Here is a 25,590-nt window from a genome sequence, read left to right on the forward strand (position 1 = left end):
CATGAAGCTCCTCCTTGCTTCTCCTCCCCCACGGCTTCCCGCGAATCAGCTGTTCGCGCGGGAAGCCTGGGAGGGCTGAGAAGCAAGCAGGCTTCCCCGGCCCAGGAAGACAACCCTAAGGTAGGAAACTAGGGGGGCGTGTGCCCCGGCCGGTCCCTGGCCGCGGCCCGTCCCCGCCTCCCCGGCCCCGACTCCCCCCGAACCCCTCCCCGGCCGCCCGGCTCTGGCCGCACCCCCCCCCCCGGCCCTGCCGTGCCCCCACCTACCGTCCCCGGGTCCCCGCCCGACCCTCCCTGGCCGCGTTCCCCCCCCCCCCCCCGCGTTCCCGGCCCCGCGTTCGCGGCCCTGCCCGGCCCCCCCCCCGTCCCTGGGTCCCCGCCCGACCCTCACCGGCTGCGGCACGGCCCCGCGTCCCCGAACCCCCCCCCCCCCCAACCCCTCCCCGGCCGCCCGGCTCCAGCCGCACCCCCCCCCGGCCCTGCCGTGCCCCCACCTACCGGGATGCTCGGCTCTGGACACGGCCCCCCACCTCCAGCCCGGCCTGGCCCCGTGGCTCCAGCCGCCCCTGCTGTTTTGCCAGGGGGCCGGGCTCCGGCAGCGCGGGTCTGGGCGTGGCGGCGGCCCCGGCTGCCCGGCTCCAGCTCTGGCCGCAGCCCTCCCTGGCTCCACCCGGCCAGCCACCTGGCTCCGGCCGCTGGGCTCCCGCCGCATCCTCCGGCTCCGGCCGCGCGACTCCTGTCCTGGCCCAGCCACGTCCAGGCAGCGCGGTAAGGGGGCAGGGAGGGGGTGTTGGAGAGAGGGTAGGGGAGTTTGGGGGTGGGGGGGTCAGAGGGCAGGGAACAGGGGGATTGAATGGGGGCAAGGGTCCCGGGGAGCAGTCAGGAAAGAGCAGGGTTGGATGAGGTGGTGGGGGCACTCAGGGACAGAGAGAAGGGGTAGTTGTATGGGGTAGGGGTTCTGGGGGGCCATTGAGAATGAGAGGAGGGGTTGGGTGGGGCGGCAAGGGGCAGTCAGGGGACAGGGAAGGGGGGGATGGGTCAGGGGTCTCGGAGTGTGTGTGTCAAGGAACATGAGGGGTTGGATGGGGCACGACCCCCCCCCCCAGAGGGGCGGGGGAAGGAGGGAACCCGTTGTTAAAATTTTGGAGGGAGGAGGGAACCCGTTGTTAAAAATTTGGCAGCTCATCACTGGTCGCTGCCCCAGGCTGTCTGACGGCCCCACTGCATCAGGGCACAGCACACACACAGCAAGAGACGGGCCTTGCCTAGAGTTCCGGCCTGACCTTAGTGCCCCACTCGTCCTTCACACCACGGAGCAGAGTTGGACGGTGCTGCGGGAGAAGCTTTTGTTTCCGTTCGTGGAGTCTGGTGTCAGAGTGACGTTCCCATCTTTGTTTCTTTCCTAGTCGCTCTTCGAACGCCAGGGAATGGCAGCTCACTCGGGAGTTCTCCCGGGGGCCGAGAAACCCCACGTGTCCCTACGCAAAGGAATTCCCCGAACAAAATCTGTAGGTAAGGCAAATGGGGGGGCGGTCCGTTCTTAGAGACGGTGAGCTCTGGGAAGGGTCTGCTGCAGACCATGAGAGCTTCACGAGCCAGCAGATAACACTCTGCCCTCCTCCAGCACCTTCCTTCCCAGGAGCTCAACAGCCTGGTCAGATACTAATGACTAAGCTCACAGCCCTGCGGGGGGTAGGAAAATGTCAGCATCCCATTCACCAGGAAGCCAGGCCCAGGCGTGAAATTACTGTGTGGTACAGTGGTGTTCAAAGGGCCCAGGGCCAGGCTTGAAGCACTGTCCTGCTGCAAAGACGTTACAGTGAGGCTGCCTCTGTGGCTGACATGCCGGGGATGGACCCGGGACCTCCGGAGCTAAAACAGGAGCTGCTCCCGCTGGCACTGAAGGGGCTGTCACATCTCATGTCTGCTGTGGATTGGCGCAGAGGGGGACCTGTAACCCACACGCACCCCAGCCCAAAGAGCGTACAGTCTAGATCAGTGGTCCCCAAACTTTTAAGGGCTGTGCCCCCCCGATCCCTGTCCACACACACCTGCCTCCCTGGAGCCGGGGCCATAGTTGGAGGGTGGGGACACGGACAGGGTAAGGGGGCCAAGGCTGGGGCTGCAGCTGGGCATGGGTCTGTGACCAGGAGCAGGGCTGCACCCAGGGGCTGAGGCTGGGGGCGAGGGTAGATCCACAGACAGGCTGTGTTGGGGGCTGGTAACCGGGCCCGTGACCAGTTGCAGCTCTGTTCCTGGTCTCCCCCTCCAGCGTCGGCCCCAGGCCAGGAACAGAGACAGGGCTAGCAGCCAAAGCTGGGGGCTGGCGCGGGGCTGGGAGTGGAGCCATCCCAAGGCTGGGCACAGGGCTGGGAGCTGGGGATGCAGCTGGGGGAGGGATCAGAGCAGAGCTGGTGGCTGGGTGGTGGTCCCTCCCCGCCCCCACTGGGGGCTGTCCTGGGCCCCGCTGCACCCGCCTAGCCCCACAGTTTGGGGACCTTTTCTCTAGATAGAGACCAAAGCAGGCTCAGGCTATGGGGTACAACTCAGGAGCTAAGTGATCCGGGTGGTGGCAGGAGAAGCAGGTCAATTCCATGTCTGTTTTTGTTTTTTCTTGGTAATTATAAATATATTTGTTTTATTTCTGTGCTAAACCCTTAGTTGTGGGGACTTGTGGGGGGCAGTCAGGTTTGGAGTGGGGGAGGGGAGGGGTTGTTTCATAAGAGAGAGAAGCTGAGGGGGAAGGCGGTAGGAAGGAGAGAGAGAAGAGTAGTGGACCCCTACATGTAACAGGGGTATTAACCTACAATAACCTTGATCCATCCCTGTGACTGGGGACAAGAGAGAAAGTTCTCTCTCTTACCAGCACTCCTGTGTGTTACATCCTTATTTACATGCTGCCAGAAGAAAACATGCTGTCTGGCAAAAATGGGAGCAAATGAACCACCAGAACCTCCCAGTCTGGAAATGAGCCTGGCAGAAAATTGAAGGATGTGGTTGCAGCACTCCCAGATTCTCCTGGAAGCAAGTTACATTGCAAAGAAATCTGAGGGTGCCTGGTTCAACAGGCGGAGAGAATCTACAGCGCATCCTCATGGAGGCATGAAGAGGAGTGCAGATTTCTAGACAGAGCCATTCACATGTCAGATACCCTGTGTTCCACCCCCAGAGGGTCACGCAGGAAGGGCTTGTTGGCTTTACTAGGAACCAGCTGCACAGTGAGACCATTTCCGACCTGCGTAATATGCTAAGGCATGTGAATTCGAGCAATTAAGTAGTGGACCAATTGGAGACTGAGTTATTGTGGTTTAATAACTAGGTGAAAGCAAGGTTATTGCAAGAAGTGGACTTTCCCTTGCCAGAAACAGGAGATATTTACAGGACGAGCGAAAACTGCTTCCCACCAGAAAGTGGTAACAAGTAGAGAATGACCTGCAGTGTATCCAGGTACAAGGACAGAATACAGAGGCCAGGTTTGTTTGCAGTAAATGTGGAAGCAATCACAACATTATGCTAAGGTATCCAGAATGCAGGGGGTGAAATGCAAAGCAGCCATTTTATCAAAGTACATCTGACCCCGAATCGCAAAGAAACACAAAACAAGTTCATGAGCATACAGCTAAAGGACAGAGCGATGATGATGATGATGAAGAAGAAAACAGAATTCTTGGTTGGGTCCCATAAGATATTTACAAGGCAAGATTCTACAACTGATGGGGGTCGTTCAGCACTGGAAATAAATGAATGAAAAGTAAACTTCAGCATAATCACAACAAGCTTTTACAGAATTAATTGTGACCACCCAACGTTAAAATAAAAAAAAGAGCTTCTTTCATTTAATGGACATGACATTAACCCACATGGCAATGCCTCAGGGGGATATTTATATCAGGACAGGTTCCACATGTTCCCATGCGAGTTTAGGTTGAAGAGCAGCATGCAAATATAGATGATCAAATGTGTATATAACTTGTCTGCAAAACAGGATGCCACAGATATCTAAGAATTTGTTGAGGTGTTTAATAGACTGGTATGCAATAAGGATATAATACACCACATTCGAGTAGATCCTAAAGTGCCACCAAAAATACATGTATGAAGTGCCATTTGCACTAAGAAAATGTAAAAGCTGAACTTGAATGGATGGTAAAATAAGATATTGGAAGCAAATACAGGTACCAGCTGACTGGGTTAAGAGTACAATCACCATAATAAACCAAACAAGCCAAGGATTTGCATAGATCCAAAAGATTGGAATAAGGCCAGGTGAGATTCAGCACCATGAGAGGAGGCCACAGCTAGACTTCAGAATGCAAGAGTATTTTCAATTTTGAATGCAAGCCAAGACTTTTAGCAGGTCTGACTCGATAAAGGAAGTGCAAAACTCTGTGCCATGATCTCTCCTTTTGGTAGATATATGTTTAGATTACTTCCTTTTGGGGTGGCCTCACCACCTGAGGACACCAAAGCATCATGCCTCAGATCTCTGGGGATCTGGGTGGGGTGGAACTACTTGCTGATTGGTTAATTTTGGTTAAAAAAAAGATCAGTAATACATTGAGAGACTGTAAGGTTCTGCTATGTGCCAAAGAAAATCTATTTAAAGTGAAGAAAAACAAATACCATATGGAGCTAAATCTGAGCACAACTGAGTAGGAACATAAGAGCCGCCATACTGGGTCAGACCAAAGGTCCATCGAGCCCAGTATCCTGTCTTCCAACAGTGGCCAGTGCCAGGTGCTTCAGAGGGAATGAACAGAACAGGGAATCATCAAGTGATCCATCCCTTGTCCACTCCCAGTGTCTGGCAGCCAGAGGCTAGGGACACTCAGAGCATGGGGTTATAGCCCTGGCCATCTTGGCTATGGACCTATGCTCCAAGCCAAGAAGGGTGAAGGTACAAATGAGTGTGAATAGATACAAGGAGTGAAGTAACACGTGATTCCCGATCATCCTTAGTCCAAGGTTGGCACAGATGTATTTGAATTAAACAGGAATAATACTTTGTATTAGTGAACTGCTACTCAGATTTGTGTGAATTCAGCTGTTTCGCGGCTCATCGAGTAGCAGTGTGTGCTGGCAATCACAAAGCCCTCACTCACCATGGAATTCCAAGTGAGCTAGTAAGATCTATTAGCCCACAGTTCAGAAGTGTCTTATTTCAGAAATTCTCTTTGATCTCTCAGTCCAAGCCCACCCTGGCAAGCCCATGCCATGCGCAGGCAAACATGTTAGTGGAAAAAATAGTACAAAGAGCAACAAACTTGTTGATAAATAAAGAATGCTGGTGGTTTCAAGGGACCCACAATTAGCACTGTTAGACTATCACAGCACTCCTCATAGCTAGAGCTAACTATTAGAATCACCAGCTCAAGACTCATGGGTGAAAACCTCAGTGTCAACATACAACAAGTATCAGAGGGGTCACCATGTTAGTCTGGATCTGTAAAAGCAACAAAGAGTCCTGTGGCACCTTATAGACTAACAGACGAATTGGAGCATGAGCTTTCGTGGGTGAATACCCACTTCATCAGATGCATGTCGATGCAGGTGATGCATGTGACTCTTTGTCACTTTTAACATACAAGAAGTTTCTTGAGCCAAAGAACCGGAGGGGTTTACAGACAAGCTCTGTATGCCTGGAAAGCAGAACAGAAGAAGAAGAAGAAATGTTAGAGACTGTTAGATCCCAAGCCGTCTGCCCCAAGGTCATTTGTCCTAAGGGCCAGTCCTGCAAGATGGACAGATGACATCTACATGAAACCAAAGAGGACACTGGCTCTACTTCCTGAGGACATTCATGATTTCAGAGGGAGTTAAGCACCTAAATACCTTTACAAGTGTAGCCCTTAGGCACTAGGAGTTTAGGTCCCCTTGACTTGACTTAGGATCCTAAGGCCCAGATCATCAAAGGTCATTAGGTGGCCTGCCACCTATGCAGCTAGGCCCCCAGGCTACGGGGAGAGACAGGCACCTAAGAAAGAGATCCTCAGAAGCCAGCAGGCTGCATGGGGAGCCACCTAAGCTAGCCAGGAGTGAAATGCCAAGGAGAGTGGGCTTAGGCGCCTAAGCAGCTGACTGATGCTCCTGACCGATGGACCAGAGAAGATACCTGCCTGTGCTCAGGTACCTCAGCTGTGAACTCCCTCTCGGAGTCAGGCACCTGAGCCCAGGTCAGCTGCTCGGGCAGCTCATGCCCTATCAGCCGAAACAGCCTCTTCCATCTCTGTCTCCCTCTCTCAAGCTCGCCCTGCCTTGCCCTGTGCCCCTAGCTGTCTGTGATGCAGGTTTGTGCATTGGTGGCCCGCATCCAGCCCTCTCCCTGCGAGGTCTGACAGGTGCCTGTGGAGTTAAATGGAAGCTGAGTGCCAGGTTTGAAAATGTCAGTGGTGCCTAAATGGTGGATTTAGGCACCTAAGGAGGCAGAGAGGTGCCTAAATAGCTTTGAGGACCAGGGCCCATTTGCCTCAGTCACTTCTGAAAATGGGACTTAATGCCTTAGACCTTGCAACTCTTAGCCAAGCAGGGTCTAAATACCTTTAAAATCTGGGCCCTAGTGTGTCTGTCGCTGAGGTGCTGAGCTGTAAAAGGAGGGTACTAGTGCTTCCCTGCCTCAGGCGGTGTTGGGAGGACAAATGCAGCACATCACATACAGCGCTCGGTTACTGCGGGGCCAGGGGCCACGTCCCTAAGGCAGAGAGGGGCCCAAGCGCCATCGAAGAAGGGAATGTGGCCGGTGGGAACTCAGCCAAGGCTTTCTGGTTGTGGCGTCGGCTGAATTCTGTGAAGGAAGGAGTTGTGTGGTGGGTTTGGCGTATGCTAGCCAAGCCTGGATTCCAGAAAGACAGTCCCAGATGGCAGTGATATTCTCTGTGAAGCAAGTAGGAAGAAGATATTCCTCGCAATGCTGTGCTGGGTTCTGGAACAGAACAGAAACAGTCTGCATTGATAGAGCACGGTATAGTCTGCCAGAGCTGAGTTGGGTACAGCGCTGCAGCTGCTCTGGCTGAAAAGAAAGATCCTGTGGCCTCCTCTGTGGCTTTGGTGTAGGACTGTAGAATGTCCTTCTGTCTTTGCTTTTCCTTGTCTGTGAGCAGTTTTGCCACCAATGGCCAGTTCTGCTGTCTTACCATTTCCTCTGTTACGGGTTCTGAGAACTATGGTGCCCTAGTGGGGAAGGTGGAAGGAAGGAACGTGCTTCATTAATCCCAGTGTCCTACCTGATTCTCCATAGCTAGACCTCTCAATTATCTTTCTTTCTGGGTTCTTATCTGAGGGCCCAGGGCATAGCTTTCTTTTAGGATTACTACAAGCTACTGGAGTGTGACCCATCACCGCTTGGCCACCGGGGCAGAGCTCTGTTTTCACCTAGGAGAAGCTGGGGATCTGTCTGTGCTAGTGGTTCTTGTATTGCCTGTGTCCATATCCAGAATAAAGATCAGATCACGTCTGGGACTGTCTCCATCCAGCAGTTCAGAGGCATTATCTACCTGGTGCTGAAGTCTAGGGGATTCCACCACCATGCTGGTTGGTCTGCCTGTTAGGAATACCACAGTTCGTTTTGTATCTTCCGGCCCAGAGCAGTTGGATGCATTTCCAGGACTAGTGTTCCTGGTGGGGCTTTTCCTGGGTTTGATGTCAGACTGGAATACTATGCCTACTCCTCCTCCAGATTCTCCTTTCCCCATTCCATACATTTTACTTCTGGGATTATAATGGAAGGAGTATCTTGGGGAGGAGGTGGGCCAGCCTGAGGCCTGTGGTATGGTCAAGCCACTCCTCCGGTATGCAGGCAAGGTCTACGTTTTTCTTTTGAGATCTGATTCTCCGGAGGTATCTGGAGATAGTCTTCCCCCTTTGGCCTTTTCTGGTCTCTTGAGGACTTGTCGACTTTGACCAAGGCTCATTACCCCGTCGGGCCTTTTATTCTTTGCCCTAAGTGGCCCATCTGACATCAGCTTTCTTATGCCCTCCCTTGTAATGGAATTCCTACTACAGCAGAGCTGCTGTATCGTAATCTGCCCTTCCCTAGACTGGCAAAGGGATACAACTACTGCTTCTCAGAAAAACACGTCCTCTGCTTTGAGCTAGAGTATGAGTCGTCTGAGTCAGATGAAAAGGGGGAATGGAGAAACCTGGCCCCAGTCCCAGACCAGTGTTCTCTGGCTTCAGTGACCACTGCCTTCTCGTCTCCTACACATGACTGTGAACAGCTTCAGACGTTGCTTGTTTGTCTGACAGAAGCACCTCAACTTGCATGTTAGGCATCAGGGAAAGATCCCACAAAGACAGATGGAAGTTTCTATTCCCTATCAGAAATAGAGGCCTGGAACCAGCTGGGGATATTTGGAGCACGTGTGCCCATCATGCAACTGGTGGTTCAGGATGCAGAAGGTGAGGGATCAGACCCAGGGACAAGATTGCACAGCTGTCAGTAAAGATGTATGCTCAGCATGGAAGTTCTTGTTGTTGGCTTATTTGTTTTCTATCATAGATAATATAAACAAATGAAATAAAGTAAAACAATTTGGTTGGTGCCCGTGTTTTGGCATCACAGTAGAAATGGGCCGTGGAAGATCAGAATGAGGTGAGGGGAACATCACAGCAAACCAGCTCAAGGTTTGCAGAAAGGCATGAAGCAGGCTGTGGGGACATGGACACCTGGGGCATCAGACTTGGCATCATCAACAGAGTGTGCAGGGCCATGCAACGAGGAACGAGGTCGGATAAATCCTGAGCAGTTTGAAGGGGATACATAGAAGCAGCAAAGAATCCTGTGGCACCTTATAGACTGCCAACCTGAAGCATATTCTCACCAACAACTGCACACCGCACCATAGTAACTCTAGCTCAGGAACCAACCCATGCAACAAACCTCGATGCCAACTCTGCCCACATATCTACACCAGCAACACCATCACAGGACCTAACCAGATCAGCCACACCATCACCGGTTCATTCACCTGCACGTCCACCAATGTAATATATGCCATCATATGCCAGCAATGCCCCTCTGCTATGTACATCGGCCAAACTGGACAGTCTCTAAGGAAAAGGATAAATGGACACAAATCAGACATTAGGAATGGCAATATACAAAAACCTGTAGGAGAACACTTCAACCTCCCTGGCCACACAATAGCAGATTTTAAGGTGGCCATCCTACAGCAAAAAAACTTTAGGACCAGACTTCAAAGAGAAACTGCTGAGCTCCAGTTCATCTGCAAATTTAACACCATCAGCTTAGGACTAAACAAAGACTGTGAATGGCTTGCCAATTACAGAACCAGTTTCTCCTCCCTTGGTTTTCACACCTCAGCTGCTGGAACAGGGCCTCATCCTCCCTGATTGATCTAACCTCATTATCTCTAGCTTGCTTCTTGCTTGCTTCTATATACACACCTGCCCCTGGAAATTTCCACTGCTTGCATCCGAAGAAGTGGATATTCACCCACGAAAGCTCATGCTGCAAAACGTCTGTTAGTCTATAAGGTGCCACAGGATTCTTTGCTGCTTCTACAGAACCAGACTAACATGGCTACCCCTCTGATACTTGAAGGGGATACATGTCATCCCTGGTACTTTTAGTAGCCTTGTGGTGAAGGCACTTGGCCAGGCACTCAGGAGAGCTGGGCTCAAACCCCAGCTCTTCCGCCAAGTCCCTGAGTGGGCAAATCGCTGACTCCTACTGGGCCTCTCTCCGCATCTCGGCCATGGAGTTAATGAGGCTTCTCTGCCCTATTTGAAAAATGAAATGAGACATCAGCACAGGAGATGGAAATAAAATGTAGAGGTGGGTGGGGGTTAAAAGGAATAGAAACAGGTGTTTAAAATACAAATGAAACAAAAATGAGTGGGCATGGGGTGAACACTCCTGGGGCTCATCTGCAGAGAGCGTTAGTGCCTGGCAAGCTGGAGTATTACTCAGTAGCTCACTAGCCTTTGGGGTCACTGGAGCAGAGTGAAGTTCCTGCCCAGCACAGTATGCAGCTGCCTTAGAAAAGCAGACTGGATGTGTGGGTGCATTAAAGAACAGGATAAAAAATAATAGCGAAAGTAACTGACATGCCAGGCTGTGGCACTCCCTCATCTTCAGTGCTCGCTCGGATTAGTTACTCTTGTTGAGGAAGAGCTAGCTGGGGCTGACAAGAGCCAGGAAGGCAAATGATGACTTGAGGTGGTAAGGTGGGTTGGGGTAGGAGGGGCCAGATTCACAGGAGAGACCAGGAAGAGTCTAAATTGGTGTAACTCACATCTTCGTTCGGCCCCCTCAATGTGCACGTTACATCAGTTTATTCTCCTCCAGACTGCCTTTGCCACCCCAGGCTCTGATATCCTTCTATTGAGTGGTACCTTAGCCGGAAAACAGTCTCACTGAGTATTCCTGGAGGAAGTTACCCTAGTAACACTAGAGTAGTAGAGAGAGACATTTGTCTGTAGTTATGTACCTATTTACCAGCATAGAATTTAGATTCCTCGGAAACATTCCCTTGAGTTTCAATGTGTATAATTCACTCTCAGAAGGGGGAGGGAGAGAAGCAGAGAGGGGTGTGTGTGTGTGTGTGTGTGTTACATTGTAGCAGGCCACCCCTGAGTATAATGAGCCCTAAGTGAAGCCCCCGGGCACACTGGTAATTGGTGACTACATCCAAGGAGTCTGTGTCTAATTACGGCATCTCTGGATTTGGCCCTGGGATTATTTAGCCTTGCCAGGGAAGAGGTGGAAAGGTCTGACTGAGGGATTTACAATAAATTGATGAAGGACACAGTGAGAACCAGTCACTGCCTGCTCTGCACCCTGTCTTGTCATACAAGGGAGCAAGCTGCGGAATTAGTGGCTAGTCATGTAGCATGAAGATGAGGAGAGTCGCTTCAAAACTAGAACTGCAGTGGGAGGTGGAATCCCTCCCTAGGGCACCAGACATCCAGCTTGCAGTGCCCAGGGAAAGACTGAATTCTCAGCAGGGCCCATCTCCCTTTGTTCTGGGATTCTGACTTTGCTGTTCTTCTGGTTTCCTAGGTGAAGATGAGAAACTTGCTGCTTCTTTGATGGATGGGAAATTTCCTCGGAGCACGTCAATGCAAGACACTGTCAGGGAAGGGCACGGAATCCCACCCCCACCTCAGACAGCTCCGCCCCCTCCTCCGTCTCCGTATTACTTTGACACAGGCCCTCCTCCGTCCTTCTCCCCACCTCCACCTCCGGGAAGGGTTTATGATACCATAAGATCGAGCTTTAAGCCAAGCCTGGAGGCCAAACTCCATGGCCTCCCCCAGGTTATCAGTGCAGCTGAGATGTATGACCAGGCAAGGACTTCTATCCCATATCCTGAAAGGCAAAAGAGAGCTCGATCCATGATAATCCTGCAGGACTCCTCTCATCTTCCCGTGGAGCCAACAGAGATCCCTCGGCCTGGCCCTTCCGCCACGCCCCCGGAGAAGCTGAAAAGGAAAGGGCGAGTGATTGATAACCCTTACGCCAACATGGGCCAGTTCAACGTCAGCCTCTTTGCTCCCACCAAGCCCCAGAGGAAGAAGAGCCCTTTAGTGAAGCAGCTGCAAGTAGAGGACGCTCAGGAAAGAGCAGCTTTATCCATCACAGGAGGCTTTACGCGGGAACCCTCTCCCACCCGCCGGAGCCATCGCATGAGTGGCATAGAGTATCAGCACCACGCTGGCATCGCTCAGGTCGACCCCTCGAGCATCCCCTTTGCCACTGCCATCGCTGGAGTCATGAAGGACAGAGAGCGTCGTCTTGATGAGAGGCGGAAATCCACTGTCTTCCTCTCGGTTGGGGCCATCGAAGGGAGCCCCCCCAGCATTGACATGCCATCCCTGCAGCAGTCCAGGTCTATTGATGAGCGGTTGTTAGGAAGCCGAGATGTGCTGCTGCCTTCACCTGTCTCAGCTTTAAAGCCATTAATTAGCAGCTCATCCTCAACATTCATCCACCCCCTAACAGGAAAGCCCCTAGATCCAAACTCACCACTGGCGCTTGCGCTGGCCGCAAGGGAACGGGCCCTGTCCACTCAAGTCTCATCCAGGTCGCCCACCCCAATCCACAGCCCAGATTCAGACCGAGCAGCACCCCTGTTTGTGGACATCCAAACCAAAGAACCAGAAAGGGGGGAGATAGAGGGCCTAGTGTCACCTGCATATTCGCCTGGAGCCAAAGGGGCAGCAGGAGCAGCTCCTGGGACGTTGGCCCCTACAAAAAGCCACTGGGGGACTCCAACAACACTGAGAAAAGAGACTGAGACAAGAGCAGAAACACCTGTGAAAGAAGAGAAAAAACATGAAGACAAGAAATCTATGATCATTAGTATTATGGACACGTCACAGCAGAAGACAGCCGGCCTCATCATGGTCCATGCAACGAGTAATGGCCAAGAGGAAATAGGACTTGAGATGAAAGAGGAGAAACCAGATGTTCCTGAAGCAAGCGTGGAGCCGGCAGAGCTGCCCAAAGTGGAGACTGAGCCCAGCCCTGTGGGAAAGTCTCCGGTTAGCCCAGCATCTGACAAGACACTTGGTCAAGGAAGTTCAGAGGAGGAAGTGGAGCCCTACACAGTTACCCTCCCACCAGCTCAGCTGTCTTCAAGTGATGAAGAGACCAGGGAGGAACTGGCCAAGATTGGGCTGGTGCCTCCACCAGATGAGTTTGCAAATGGGGTACTAGTCACCACCCCTGGCACACCAATCAGCCAGCTGGCTAAGCCTAGCACGCCATCCATACCAGCGGCAGCAGTAGCACCTTCTACCACTGGTGGAACACCCTCAGGGAAGCCCTCTGATGCCCCCGTAGCCCCAGAGTCTGCTGCAGACTCAGGAGTAGAAGAGGTGGACACCAGAAGTTCAAGTGACCATCACCTGGAGACCACAAGCACCATCTCTACCGTCTCCAGTATGTCTACATTGTCCTCTGAAAGCGGGGAGCCTACTGACACATACACTTCCTTTGCGGATGGACAAACTTTTATACTCGAGAAGCCACCAGTGCCTCCAAAGCCAAAACTCAAGTCCCAGCTCAGCAAGGGGCCAGTTACTTTCAGGGACCCACTTTTGAAGCAGTCTTCGGACAGTGAGCTCATCTCCCAGCAACATGCGGCTACTCTGGCTTCAGCCAGTGTTGGTCGGCCACGCTACCTCTTTCAGAGAAGATCCAAGCTATGGGGGGATCCCATGGAGAGCAGGCCAGTCCACGGGGCTGAGGATGACAAACCAACTGTGATCAGTGAGCTAAGTTCCCGGTTACAACAGCTGAATAAAGATACACGATCACTGGGGGAGGAACCTACCGGGCCCCCTTTAGATCCTGGGAAGAAGTCACCTGTGGTCGCAGCACGGTAAGACTTATGCTGGTCAGGGGAGGGGATTGGTGCAGAGTTTAGACACTCCAGGAAGATAGGGAAACTCATCAGCAATGGTGGCTTTTAAATATGCTGCATAATCACAAGATGCATTTTGAGGAACATTTCAGAGATGTCAGGATTCCTCAGCTGCATAGAGGAGAGAAAAGCTGAGACAGACGTCCTAGAAATTGTCATGTTTGGTTTTGGGGCGTCTCCTTAATCCTGCCCACAAACACGGACCTTTCTCACTGTCTCCTTTCCTCTTCAAGTTGCCTTTCTGTTGTTTCATGTTGCTTCTCTCTATGTCTTGATTCTGTTGTTAAATTGCTGTATTTGGTTGTGGGTTCCTCTTTTAAGTGTTTTCTCCTGAACAGTTAATAATTATTTGCATTTCTCTAGTGCCTTTTCTCCCAAAGGATCCCAAATGCTCTCAGACTAAGTACATAGGAATTGTGTAACCCATCAGTGAAAACAAGCCACCTCTGTAATGTTCCTTTGAACAGGCCACAGGAACATTACACACTACCTCTATAACATGAAATGCAAATTAATCCTGTATCCAATTGAAACTACAGAGGGAATTTAGGCTGGCTGAAAGTTGGCAGGAAAAATGCCATGTGAGTGGTCAGGGCCTCAGTTTTACATCACATCTGTCAACATTCCACCATCAATAACGCGGGTCTCCCTAGCACCATGATGCAGTCACCCATGCTCCTCCCTGCAGCACAGCCCCTCCTGTCACCACCCTGGGGCTTTGAGACTGTCGCTGACTCAGAGGGGAGAACGCCCCCACTGCGGCATCCACACCACTGCCCACATTACCCTAGGTTTTTCTCTTCAGGTCTCTCATTCAAGTACAGACCTGGCCAGAAATTGTGTAACTTGTGAGCTCTGACAAGATTGCAGCCCCAGAAGATAGGGATAAGAAGCCCATAGAAGCTTCTTTCTCAGTCCCAGCTATATTAGATTCCTTCACCCTCGCGATGCCCAGGAGACACCAGCTCCCACCCACATGTCAGTGACCTCCATACTCCTTAAGTGGTATCAGCCTCAAGGGATTCCAGCCCCAGTCCGCCCCTGCCCACGCAGTTTCCCCAGAGACTCCCAGGGACACAAGCCTCCCACCACCCTGCCTCTTCTCTCAAGGGCCCTTAGCAGTGTCAGCCTCCCCATTCCCTCAGTTCTGTCCACTGCCTACACACCCTTCCTGGCCCGCAAGTGTCCCTGGCTGCCCATAGCCTCCCTCCCATGGGCCGAAGCCTGGATTTCTAGCTCACACTTGGATTGTGCTGGCAGAACTGTAGAGGGAAGGCCACGTCAGCCTCTCCCTGTCCAGCAGGTTAAATATCTCAGGATGCTGTGCTGAGGGCTTTGGGCATGACCAGTGCCTCCTCTCCTCCCTTCCACTCCCCCACCTTGGGTTCCAAGAGACACCAGCCTTCCTCAGTCTTTCACAGCCTGAGAGACAACACTTTTCCCAGCCCCACGTGCCCCTTGGAAATACCGCCAGATAAACAGCCCGCGACCTCCATTGCTCCCTGAAGGGGACAGCCTCTCTCCATCCCCACACATTCCCTGAAAAACGCCATCCCCTTTCTGCCAGACGGACCCTCGCCCGTCACATTCCTCCTCTGTCTCACAAAGGCACTGAGATACCAGCTCACTCTCTGCTGCCCACGGGCCTTAAATGGCTGCAGCCTGCCTCTCCACTGTACCTGCCAGCAGAGACACCAGTTCCCCCCGGCCCCAGCTCTGTCCATCCCCACGTATTCTGGGACACCAGACTCTTCTGTCCATCATGCTTCAAGAGATGCTGACTTCCCACTGCCTCCCATGCTCCCTGACAGACATCCTCCCAGATCCCAGCCCTTTTCCCAGAGAGTCCCCTCACTGTGCTCCGTGAAATCAGTTCCTGCACTGCACTCTTCTGTTTCCCACAGCCCCTCAAAGTCCTGTGCCCTGCCGGAGAGCCGCCAGCACCCCACCCTCCCCCACACTGTCACAGGGGGATGCTGCTCATTCCCCAGGCGTTTAGCGTCTTTTGCTGGTCTTGTAGAGTTAAATGTGTCTCATTCACTTTTTATGGAAGTTGTGGCCTTTCCTCTCTGAAATTGGGTGCACTTGGTGGGTGTCCAAGAACTGGAAATATTTCCCAGGAAGTCAGCTGTAAATAGAATATTCTAGAGTGATGTGAGGTGCTCTCTTCCATTGTGCTAATTCCCTCTCTTTTATTCAACTCCTGTCAGTTCAGAAATGAATGTAGAGAATAATTTACAAATATACAAATGGAGCCCACTTCCGCACACTTCCCAGTCCCTGTGTTGATTCTAAGAGAGAAATTACCACCTGAAGCTTCCACAGCTCACTGCCCTTAAATCCCTCCAGTGCTGTGATGAAGGGCAGGAGAAGCAGGACCAGCTAAATCTGCTGCTGCCACCACCAGTGACGGCCCTTGAATGCTCCTGATTGCTGAAGAATAGTGAGGTCCCACCTGCCAGAGATGACCCTAAATCCACAGTTGCTGCTACTGCTGCCAGAAACAGCCTTTGGACCCTGCAGTGCTGCATAAGGGGTGAAGATGCTGCTGCCAAAGCCTCTCCTGCAGCTGCTGGTGCTGTCATCCTTGAGTTCGTCCTTGCTTCAAGAGGACAATGAGGGCCCTTTGCCAGGGGCCAAACTGAAGCCATGTCTCCAGGAGTTGCCCGGGAATCTCCCTGTGATTTGAGAGAGACCGTGCACTCGCTGCTCCCAGAAGCTGTCCCAGCACAGCTGCTGCTATTGCCAGACATTCTCCTTAGACGAGAGCCCGGGGGAGCTGGAAGAACGGCTGAGTAAGCGGACCTGGTGGTGCACAGTTTTGTTTGTTCCTGATCCTATTAATTTCTGACTATACAACAGGCAGGCCCTGGTGCATTTCTCTTCCAGAGGTTTATAGAGTTTTGGCCAGGGAGCTCCAGGGATGAAAGACAGAAACTGGGTTCTCTGACTGTGTCTCCTTGCAAGACAGTCTCCCCCAGGAGGATGTTTGACGAGAGTCACTGAAAAAGAGGTCAAGACACTGATGATGAAGAGAACACAATGTCAGAGTTAAGGCAATCAGTAGTGAGAAATTTCCTTCTCTCCTCCCTGTTCTTAGGCCAGTGCTGAATAGGGTGAGGAAGGCTGTGCTTGGCCTGTACATCGCGTGCTCTATGCACAGATGAAGAGTTTGGACAACAGTGGCAAAACGGCAGCGCTTCCCCGTCCCCAGAGGCAGCACACAGCCTGCAGTACAGGGCTCAGAACAGCACCATAGAGTCTGGCAGGGGATCCTGGCAGAGCCGTGTGGCAGCTTCCAGTCATGGAGTCTCGCTGGCATGTGTGGCACCCAGACTTTGCTCAATCCTCAACCACATTGGCAATTGCAAGGAGCCCATGGAGCCTAACAAGCACAGTATGAAGTTCGAGGCAGCCACCTTCATCTTTAATGTGGATGTGGCCCTTGGAGACGGCAGGTCCCAACATCCAGTGTTCTGAGCAGCAAGGAAACATGTCAGTACCATGAAATAGCTATGAGGTGAGCTAACTTCTGAGTTACCTTGTGATCACTCCTAAGGCAACATGAGCTGTCGTATGGTAGCTCCACTGGAGTGCCAGCCGTACATTGGCTCATGGAAGGCTTATGAAGAGCTTGCAATTGAAGGATGCTCTCTGGACACTACAGTGGAATCACTGTGTGACATGCATTATCACAAGACAACTCCGAAGTTAACTCCTGATCCCTGCGTTCCTTGATCAGTGAGCGGTAGGCCTAGTAAGTCATAGCGAGCTGTGAAAAGGCAGCTGGAGACCTACATCCTAGCACCAGAGGCTGAAAGCATAGCCCTACAGGGCGAACCTCACCTGTTACATGTACAACATTAAAACATATGTTTAAAATGGCATTCTCGTTTAATGTCCTTGTGTCATGTGACTCTGGCTGTGGCCATCCAGTCTCATCAGGGTTGTGCCATTTCTCATTGGGTGTAGTGAACCTGGACCTAAACATCCCACCTCTGCTGATTAGCTGTGCTGTGACAGTGGTCATCTGGACCTCAAGGTGTATCTGTGAACAAGTGTTCAACTCAAGCCAGGATTGTTCAGTAGTGTCAACACAGTTTCAATTTTAAGTGCCAGCTAATTCAGTGGAGAATCCAGGCTAGAGGGTTCTCTGCACAGGTTTTTGGTTCTTATGTCTAAGCAACAACAGAACATGCCAGATGTATCATTTGAAGCAAAATTTTAGATGCAAAACTGAGTTTTTCAGGTGCTGTTCTGGAAACCCACAACTGCTTTGTATTTCTACAGATCTGAAAGAGAGAGAGAAGAAAAATAAGCCCTTTAGGCATTTAGCTCCTAGGGTAAAGCTACCTCTTTCTATATAAACTCATCAATTAATTCTGTTTCAGTCAAATGGTGTAACATTTCTGGTGTAAGCTTTCCGCCACTGCAGTTACAACCCCCTGTTTCCTTGTAGGCTTTTTGTCTCCTCATTGTGTCTAAATTCATGCACAAAAAAGAACTGAAGTTTCATTCCACAGCCCGGGCAGATTCCTATGGAGAGCTGATTCAGAGGCTCAGGTTTGGTGTTTGTCAAGTCAAAGATTAATTAGATCCATTTTTTTCAGGCCCTTTCCTAATGGGGATCCCCTAGTGTATCGGTACAAATGGCACAACCATTTCTACTCCTGTTTGGAGAGAACGTGGCCTTTCCAGGTCAGGGTCTGAATCCAGTGCAGGAGTACAGACAGGAGTTTCAGAATTAGGTGACGTGAGAAACTAAACTCCCCCCTAGCCCCTCAGGCAGATGGTTCCCCCTAGGCTGGGAATAGGGTCCAATGGTGAAGTAGAACAAAGAATGCCAGTATTAGATGAACAAATCTGTGTTCCCCTCCCTCCCCAGGAAAAGGTGGTCCCTCTGCCTCCTGGCGGGGCATGTGGGTTTAAGGAGTATGGGAAAAGCCTGCGATCAGTTGAGCTAGAAACTGAGGCTCTGTCCAGAGCTGGATTGTGTTGGTGGAGCAGGATGCTGTACTGCAGGGGTAGGCAACCTATGGCACGCGTGCCGAAGGCGGCACACGAGCTGATTTTCAGTGGCACTCAGGTCTGGGGGCCTCTGCATTTTAATTTAATTTTAAATTAAGCTTCTTAAACATTTTAAAAACCTTATTTACTTTACATACAACAATAGTTTAGTTATGTATTATAGACATAGATAGAGACCTTCTAAAAACGTTAAAATGTATTACTGGCACGCGAAACCTTAAATCAGCGTGAATAAATGAAGACTCGGCACAGCACTTCTGAATGGTTGCCGACCCCTGCTGTACTGTGAGTGTTAGTGCTGAAAAACATCCCACCCATTCAGTCGTGCTCTCTTCTTCTCACACAGGGCTGGATCCTGCACCATTTAAAATGGGGCAAAATTCCTTGACTTCAGTGGAAGCAGAATGGGTCCCATATTCTCTTAGAGGCCATCCTTCACTTCAGGAGAGCCCCCAATGTTTGGCAATGTGGAGAGGCCCCTGTTAGCACCACATTTCAATTAGACACCCGTGGCTGGCCTGTGCCGGCTGACACGGGATAAGGGGCTGTTTAATTGCTGTGTAAATGTTATGGCTCCAGCTGCACCCTGAGGTCTGGGACCCTCTAGAGTCCGGCTTCCAGCCCAAGTCCGCCAGGACAGGCCAGCCGTGGGTGTCTAATTGCAGTGTAGACATATCCTCTGTGATCTGAAACGCAGTGTGGCCCAGCCCTCCCCTGCCTGGTGTGTGTCAGAGGGATAACGCCTTGCTCGTGAGCAAACCCAAATGGTAGGAAATTGACCAGAGATCAAGCGCTAGAGTGTTAAGGAAGCCATCACTAGGTAAGAGTGTTGAAATTCGTCTTACCTGCAAACTTGCTGGGTGCTGGTATGTTGTTTTCCATTGGTCCCTAAACTACGCCATTGTCCAAAGGTGTTTTCAGTTAGGCGGATGCTGTGGCGTTCCTGAAACCAGACTGTCTCTGTCTCAGTCGTTGGGGTTTCCCTTCTAGGCCTGGCAGTGCAGACAACAATAGAACATGATAGCATATGCCCTGTAGGGACACAGCTGTGGAGACGGGGTATCTGGAGAGCACGAGCCGTGTTTCTAGGTTAGTCGATGAAGAACTAGTGATTTGTGTGGTAGTCTCCCCGCAAAGAAATTAGCCCCTTTGATCCTGAGCAGACACACTAATCTGAAACCAATCAAAGACTTCCCTCCCTGGAAGAATGGGAAATGTTGATGTGCATTGCCTACAAGGAGACAGGGGCATTGTGGGTAATAAGTCTCAGCATGTGTTCATATCACAGCAAGCACAGCTGGCTTCACCTCATCTGATCACTAACGTACTAATCATAGCTCATGCACCCATTACTCTGACGAGTGAGTAGAAGAGCAAACCTTGACTTCAGCTCATTTATGCCCACGGGGTTACCACGTAGGAATGAGTATCTCAAATGTGTTACCTACACAGCGGTAAGAAACGTACCCATGCCCCTGACAGATTATTTCACTGTCAAAGTGGCCAGAAAAATCAGGAATTAAACCTTACAAAGCTTCCCTCCCTGTTGATTTCAGCACTGAGAGCGTCCTGAGATGAAGTTTTGTTTCATACAAATTATTGCCTAGGTAGAGGGGAATAGAGTCTCTGCTCCAGGGAGAGGGCTGTTCCTGCCAACTTTACAACTGGAAATGAAGGTCACAAAAAGGAAGCTAAAGGAATGCAGGACTTTCCCGCTTCTAGATCAGCCTCCAAAGAGCCACATTTCAGCTGTGAGGCTACGGTCAGTGAACAGGTTGCCAAGCAGAAGATAGAAGCAGTCAACGTAGAAAGCTCCCTGCAAGCCAGCTTAGAGTGGCTCTGCAGGAGTCCCTCCATGTTCACTCAAACTCAGTGTGTAGGTATATTAAGAGATTGGCTTGAAGAGTCCCAGAGGTTGCATACATGGGGAATAGAAAAAAGCCCTTCTCCCATCAGGAGAGGCTGGGCCTTCTAGAGGAGGGTTGAAGTCTACTGTGGAAGAACCGTGAGCAGTGAAGTGCTTAAGGATTAGACCCGAATTCCCTTCTCACCAGCAAGGGCAGAGCTGAGGCACACGGATGGGGCAGTAAGCAATGTTGTGGTAACATTCATGGTTATCATGGATGTGTTTATAAGTCTCCTATTCCTAATGCAGATTTGCTGTTGTCCATGATTTCGATTGAAATACAGTTTTTGGTTCCTATTTCTCTCTGTTTCACCACTCCGCAGATTGTGACCAAGAGACACAGCAGTGTCAGGAGTCAGGACTTTCACTTGACTTACGGGGGTTCTGCAGTCATGTCATGGTGTTTGAAATTGCCCAAGAAAAGCTAGGGAAGCCGTTTCATGCCCAGTGCTTCTTACATTAAAAGAATGGGAGGGACATTTTTCAAAAAGAGCTTGGAAGTCCTCTTGCTCTTCTGCTTCATTCTAGCAAGCACAGCAAAGTTGTTACTGTGACATCCAGCTGGGACGGCACTCTCTTTAGAAACCCCTAAAACCCACAGATGTTCACTAGGGGAATGGCCACAGTACTTTGTAAGCCAGGCAGATGTGTTTGTGGGGCTCGCTCTGTGCATTGGCTTGGAGTTGCTCTGCAGCTTAATAAGGATCTTGGGTAGCCTCCACCAATGCAAGCCTCACTTGATCCTGGCTGTTGTGTACTGTATTGAGTGCTAGCCAGTACATTTCACTTGCTGTCTCTCATTTGGCAGAAGACAGTTATGTCTGAAACGATGTTACTGATTAAATTGCTTGTTTCTCTCCCTCTGGAATCTGATGCAGGCAGGAGAGCTATATGTTCAATACAATGTTCTTGTGAACTTTGTTCCATTATGAGTGCAACCTCTTTCCTTGTAGAAACTTTTAATTAATCCAAGGCTAAGCCCCTGTGTTCATAGCACCAATACCAGCTTGAAATATTGACTAAAGCCCCTGATACAGTGAGCAAAACTTGAAGAAACAAGGAGGTTTCTGGAAATGGGAGAGAGGAAGAGTTTCGGTTAGGGAGAGAGATATGGTGAGCTGTGTTCTCAACTGGATTCCTGTCCTCTCAGATCCACTGGGGAGCCACTTGACTTTGGAATATACAAAGGGAATGGTTAGGAGTTCCTCTTAGGAGTTAGACAGAAGCAGGATTCCACTGGGATGAGAGCGGACAACTCTCCTGAGCTTTTCCTGTCACTCAATCTGGCCCAGCTATTTTCTGGAAACCAGATGTCGAGCTCAATCTCATTTTCTGAAGAGAAATTCTTGGTGTCCCTGGGTGGACAGGAAAAATCTACAATTTATTGCAGGCTCTCAGGTAGGGATTAAACCAAACTTCCATACCCAGGGAACCTGGGGTTGCAGTAGCTCTCTCTCAAGGGCACATGAACAGTCTATTGGCTATTAGTTCTAGTTACTGTTCTCACAACTGTCAAAAATCAAACCACTAAAGCAAATTTCTGGTTCAGTCAGATAAAATGTTGAATTGTATTTACCGCTTTCATTCTCTTGTTCTTTCTGTCGAGCATTCTCTCTCATGCACGTGTTCTTTCTCCCTCTCTTATTCTCCCCTCCCCCCATCTCTCTCTATTCCCCAGACTCTCCTTCCCCCCCATTCCCTACTCCCTATCTTTAGGAATACCACTGTCAGATTGTCTCTGGCTTTGGCTGTTGAATTCATGTGATTATGAATGTCCCATTTTCTCTAGTAAATGCAGGAATGTGAACTCAATGAATACTGAACTGGCTCCCCGAATCCTTTTGGTTCCAATCACCTGGATCCCCTTTAACATCTCCCCGAGAACAACACACAGCCCCCTCTGGTCTGCTGCGTCACAGTAAACGTCAAACCCAGTCAGAGCATCCAAGCCTCACTCATGCCACTTGCAGACCTCAAACACTTTCTGTTCTGCATTGTCTTTGGAGATGAGGGGCTGAGACTATTGTACATACACCAAACCAGAGAGAGCTGGTGCACAGCCCTGGGGGATGCACCAAAGCATTTGATGTCAGGCTTATGCCTGATACCCGGCAGTGAAAGAGCTGTGAGGGAGTCAGCAAAGCCTGCAGTGCTAATCAATTATAAGTGTAGTACTTCGAGAATTGCTTTTCTACCATAGACTTGAGTGCATTTCTGTGAGACGGGGAGAAGCCCCACTTCAGTAGAGCAAGGACTGCCCACATATTCGCTCCTCAATACAGCTGCACCCGCCCTCCCACTATTGCTGAGTTGGTCATTCTCCTCAGCATCTTCCGCCAGCGGAGAGCTCTGCAATGCGAGGGAAGTGTGAGGAGCCAGCCCTTTGGCCCAGCATGGGTTTCTGGGAGTCACAGTGGTTCTGGAATGGTTTGGGATGAAGTCTGTTCATTCTCCGTGTTGTTATTGCGCCCCGGACTGATGCTAACATTCTCTCTCATTGCCTCTCTTCCTGCTCTCACATCTGCATGTCCGCGCTGCTCTGTCTAGAACCGCCTCAGGCCTCAGGAGGGTGGGCGAGTTGTGTAAGTGAGCATGCTCTCATCTCATAGCAAACCCATGTTGTCCTCCCTGTGCTGCTGTGTGTCACGTGCCAGTCACTCTCCCTTCTTGTCCCACAGCCCTTGGGATGTGGGAGTGGAGGGAGTGGAGCTTGCTGTGAACCGAGAACTTCAACCCTCCCCTTACCCTCTTGTGCCCAGTCGCATGTCTGTGTCCCTGTGCTGTGATATTATGTGCTGCTGGTTTCTAGGAGGAAACTGAGGAAATTCCCTTCTGGCTTTGACATGGTTCAAACTATGGCTTGAGAGAGCCTCCCACTCGAAATCACTGCTCCCAGGGGGCAGCCAGCAGAGGATGCACAGGGGCGGGGGGCAATTTCAAGTCACTCTGCAAGTTTTCAGTCAAGTATTCACATTTGTAAGGTTTCTGGAAAAGGCAGAGACTGAATTAGCTGGCAGCTCCTCCACAGCCAGCATTTGCTCCTCCTGCACCTTCCCAACAGCTCCCTGCGAGCTGACCACATTCCCTTTGTCAGAACTGGAAGAGCTCAGAGCCCCAAATGTCTTTTCCTTTGAGTACAAGTTTCTCTCCCCTAGGATGTGTTTAGCTCACTGCCTGGGCCCTGGAGCAGACTGTCAGGTGAGAGGTGGTTGTGAGATGGGGAAAGTAGCATTTTATCCTATTTCAGCTCCTGAAATGAAATAACGTTTCTAGGTGTGGGCCAAAATGGCAGACAGGCTGGGCAGCAGGAGGATGCTGTCCTCTCTGCCAGGTGGCTGAGCAGCAACAGGGCAACTGAGTTGGTCACGTCAGGTTCTTGTCTAGATTCTAACGGAATAAATGTGAAGCCCTGTTCCATGCAGACCCTAGTATAGACACCATCGGTGACCAGTGTCTGCATGGAGCAGTCACGGAGGAATCTCAGCTCGAAGACCCTGTCTGAGCCCAGCACAGACCCTGGTGGTGACCAGTAAGTGTTGAGGACATTGACAAGCGAATGGCTGATCAGTTTAATGTAGCTACCTGGCAGGAACAGGCAATAGGGCCCTAAGCAAGGAGGGTCATATTTAAACAATATCATTTTCACTGCAGAGTGACAAGAAGAAAATCCCAAGCATGAGCTGAATGTGACTGGCCAGAAGGTGACCTGGGGCCAGGAGTAGGGGAGGGAAGCTTTGAATTGTGACGTGCTCCAGAGTCCAGGGGGCCAACCCGGTGAATTTCCCCAGAGTGCATGCCTCACTGTGTTCCAGTTGTGCGACTGCTGTGTCTGTCTACCCCTCTGTCTCTCACCAGTAGCATAAATCGGAGTCCAGCTCACTTCCTGTCTGCTGCCTCCATGTGTGAAGGCAGCTCCAGAGCACAAGCAAAGTTCTGTGCAGACTTATGTTGTTTTTTACTTGTCTCATTTTCTGCTGATTGCTGAAATTCCAAGGCTGCCTCCCCATCCCAGGGCCCAGCTGTGCTGGGCCAGAACCCCGGGGCACCCAGTGCAACACCTAAGGAATCTCCCAGTCCCATCCCTTCCAACCAGACACACAACTCACCTCCACAGGGACCAGAGATGCTCCAGTCCCACAGTCTCTCATGCACAGGAATTCTTAACAGAGATGTAGGAAATGCAGAAGCCCATCTGCCTCTGGGCTGCCTACAAAGCAATTTTAAAGCCCTTCAACCCTCAAGTGTTCCAGGAGACCCTGGCTGATAAGTGTGTGCGCCTCGGCTTATGCAAAACGAATCTTGTTCAGTGTGTCCATGGCCAGCGAGGGAGGGGCCTCCTCAGGTCAGAGTTCACTCCACATGTCCGTGTTTTCATGCATTCAGTCCTGTTGACTCTGTGACTGGTGTTACACAATGTCTGAGTGTTTAGGGCATTATCGTGTGGACTCAGGAAAAACTGGGCTCCGGCATCCAGATGTGGAGCCAGACATTTCTCAAAATTCCCAACTGAGGCAGGCACCCTGGACCTCCTGCATCCTGATGCTACAGAGAGAGAGGAGGGGTCTGAACATAGCTGTTGCTTAGACCCTTCACTTCCACACTCCTGATACTCCCAGAACATTGCCAGCCTGCTGGCAGCACCAAAGACATTAGAAAGCATCAAAGTGGAGTGGATGGAGCTGGTGTCATCCCCGTCCAACTGAGTATGGCTGTCAGGTGATGGCTGTCAGGTGATGTCTGAACAGGAGGTTCAGACCGTGCTTTGGTCTCGATCTCTCTCTCACACACACACACAACGTGACTGAACGTGAGTGTCAGCTGTTGTTTCCACTACACAGCCCTGTTTGTTTATGTGAGACTTTTTTGGGTGTTGTTTCTTTTGAGCCCAGCATCCCCATCTGACTGTGAGCATAAGCTTCAAGCTTCAAGCAGTGCTGTGTGTCAGCCCCATCCAGTTGTTCATGAGCTTTGAACAATATTTTGTCTCTGCCCCACAGCCCCATCTATTGCTCATGAACTGCAGACGGTGCTCAGGCACAACTCCAAGAGGGTGAAACCTTTCGCTGATTCTCGTCATGGTGCCATATCGCATCCAAGTATACATGAGCTTCATACAAAGCTTAGTATCCTACTGCCTCATCCTTCTTAGCAGGAGCATGATTTCTGTGCTACCCAACTCTATGGGAAGAGCTCCTTAATAATAATCCTAGTTTCTTCTTTGAGTGTCCTCTGCATATTCCCACTTTTTGGATATATGTCGACTGGTGTT

The 25,590-nt window shown here is 50.8% G+C and overlaps 1 protein-coding gene across 5 annotated transcripts in view; it reads left to right on the forward strand.

The window, feature by feature from the left end:
- The window catches only part of SHANK3 (SH3 and multiple ankyrin repeat domains 3), a 748,791-nt gene that overhangs the window by 703,846 nt on the left and 19,355 nt on the right, over positions 1 to 25,590 (forward strand). For 2 of the 5 annotated variants that reach the window (XM_045026870.1, XM_045026879.1), the window contains exons 21-22: positions 1,406 to 1,511; positions 11,020 to 13,345. In XM_045026870.1, the coding sequence (XP_044882805.1) occupies positions 1,406 to 1,511; positions 11,020 to 13,345 (2,432 nt within the window). Of the gene's footprint in view, positions 1 to 1,405; positions 1,512 to 11,019; positions 13,346 to 15,597; positions 17,661 to 25,590 lie in introns of those variants that run through there. The other 3 variants (XM_045026889.1, XM_045026909.1, XM_045026898.1) reach the window with 3 other exon arrangements.

Source organism: Mauremys mutica, chromosome 1 (assembly GCF_020497125.1).
Source record: "Mauremys mutica isolate MM-2020 ecotype Southern chromosome 1, ASM2049712v1, whole genome shotgun sequence".
NCBI classification, from domain to species: Eukaryota; Metazoa; Chordata; order Testudines; family Geoemydidae; genus Mauremys; species Mauremys mutica.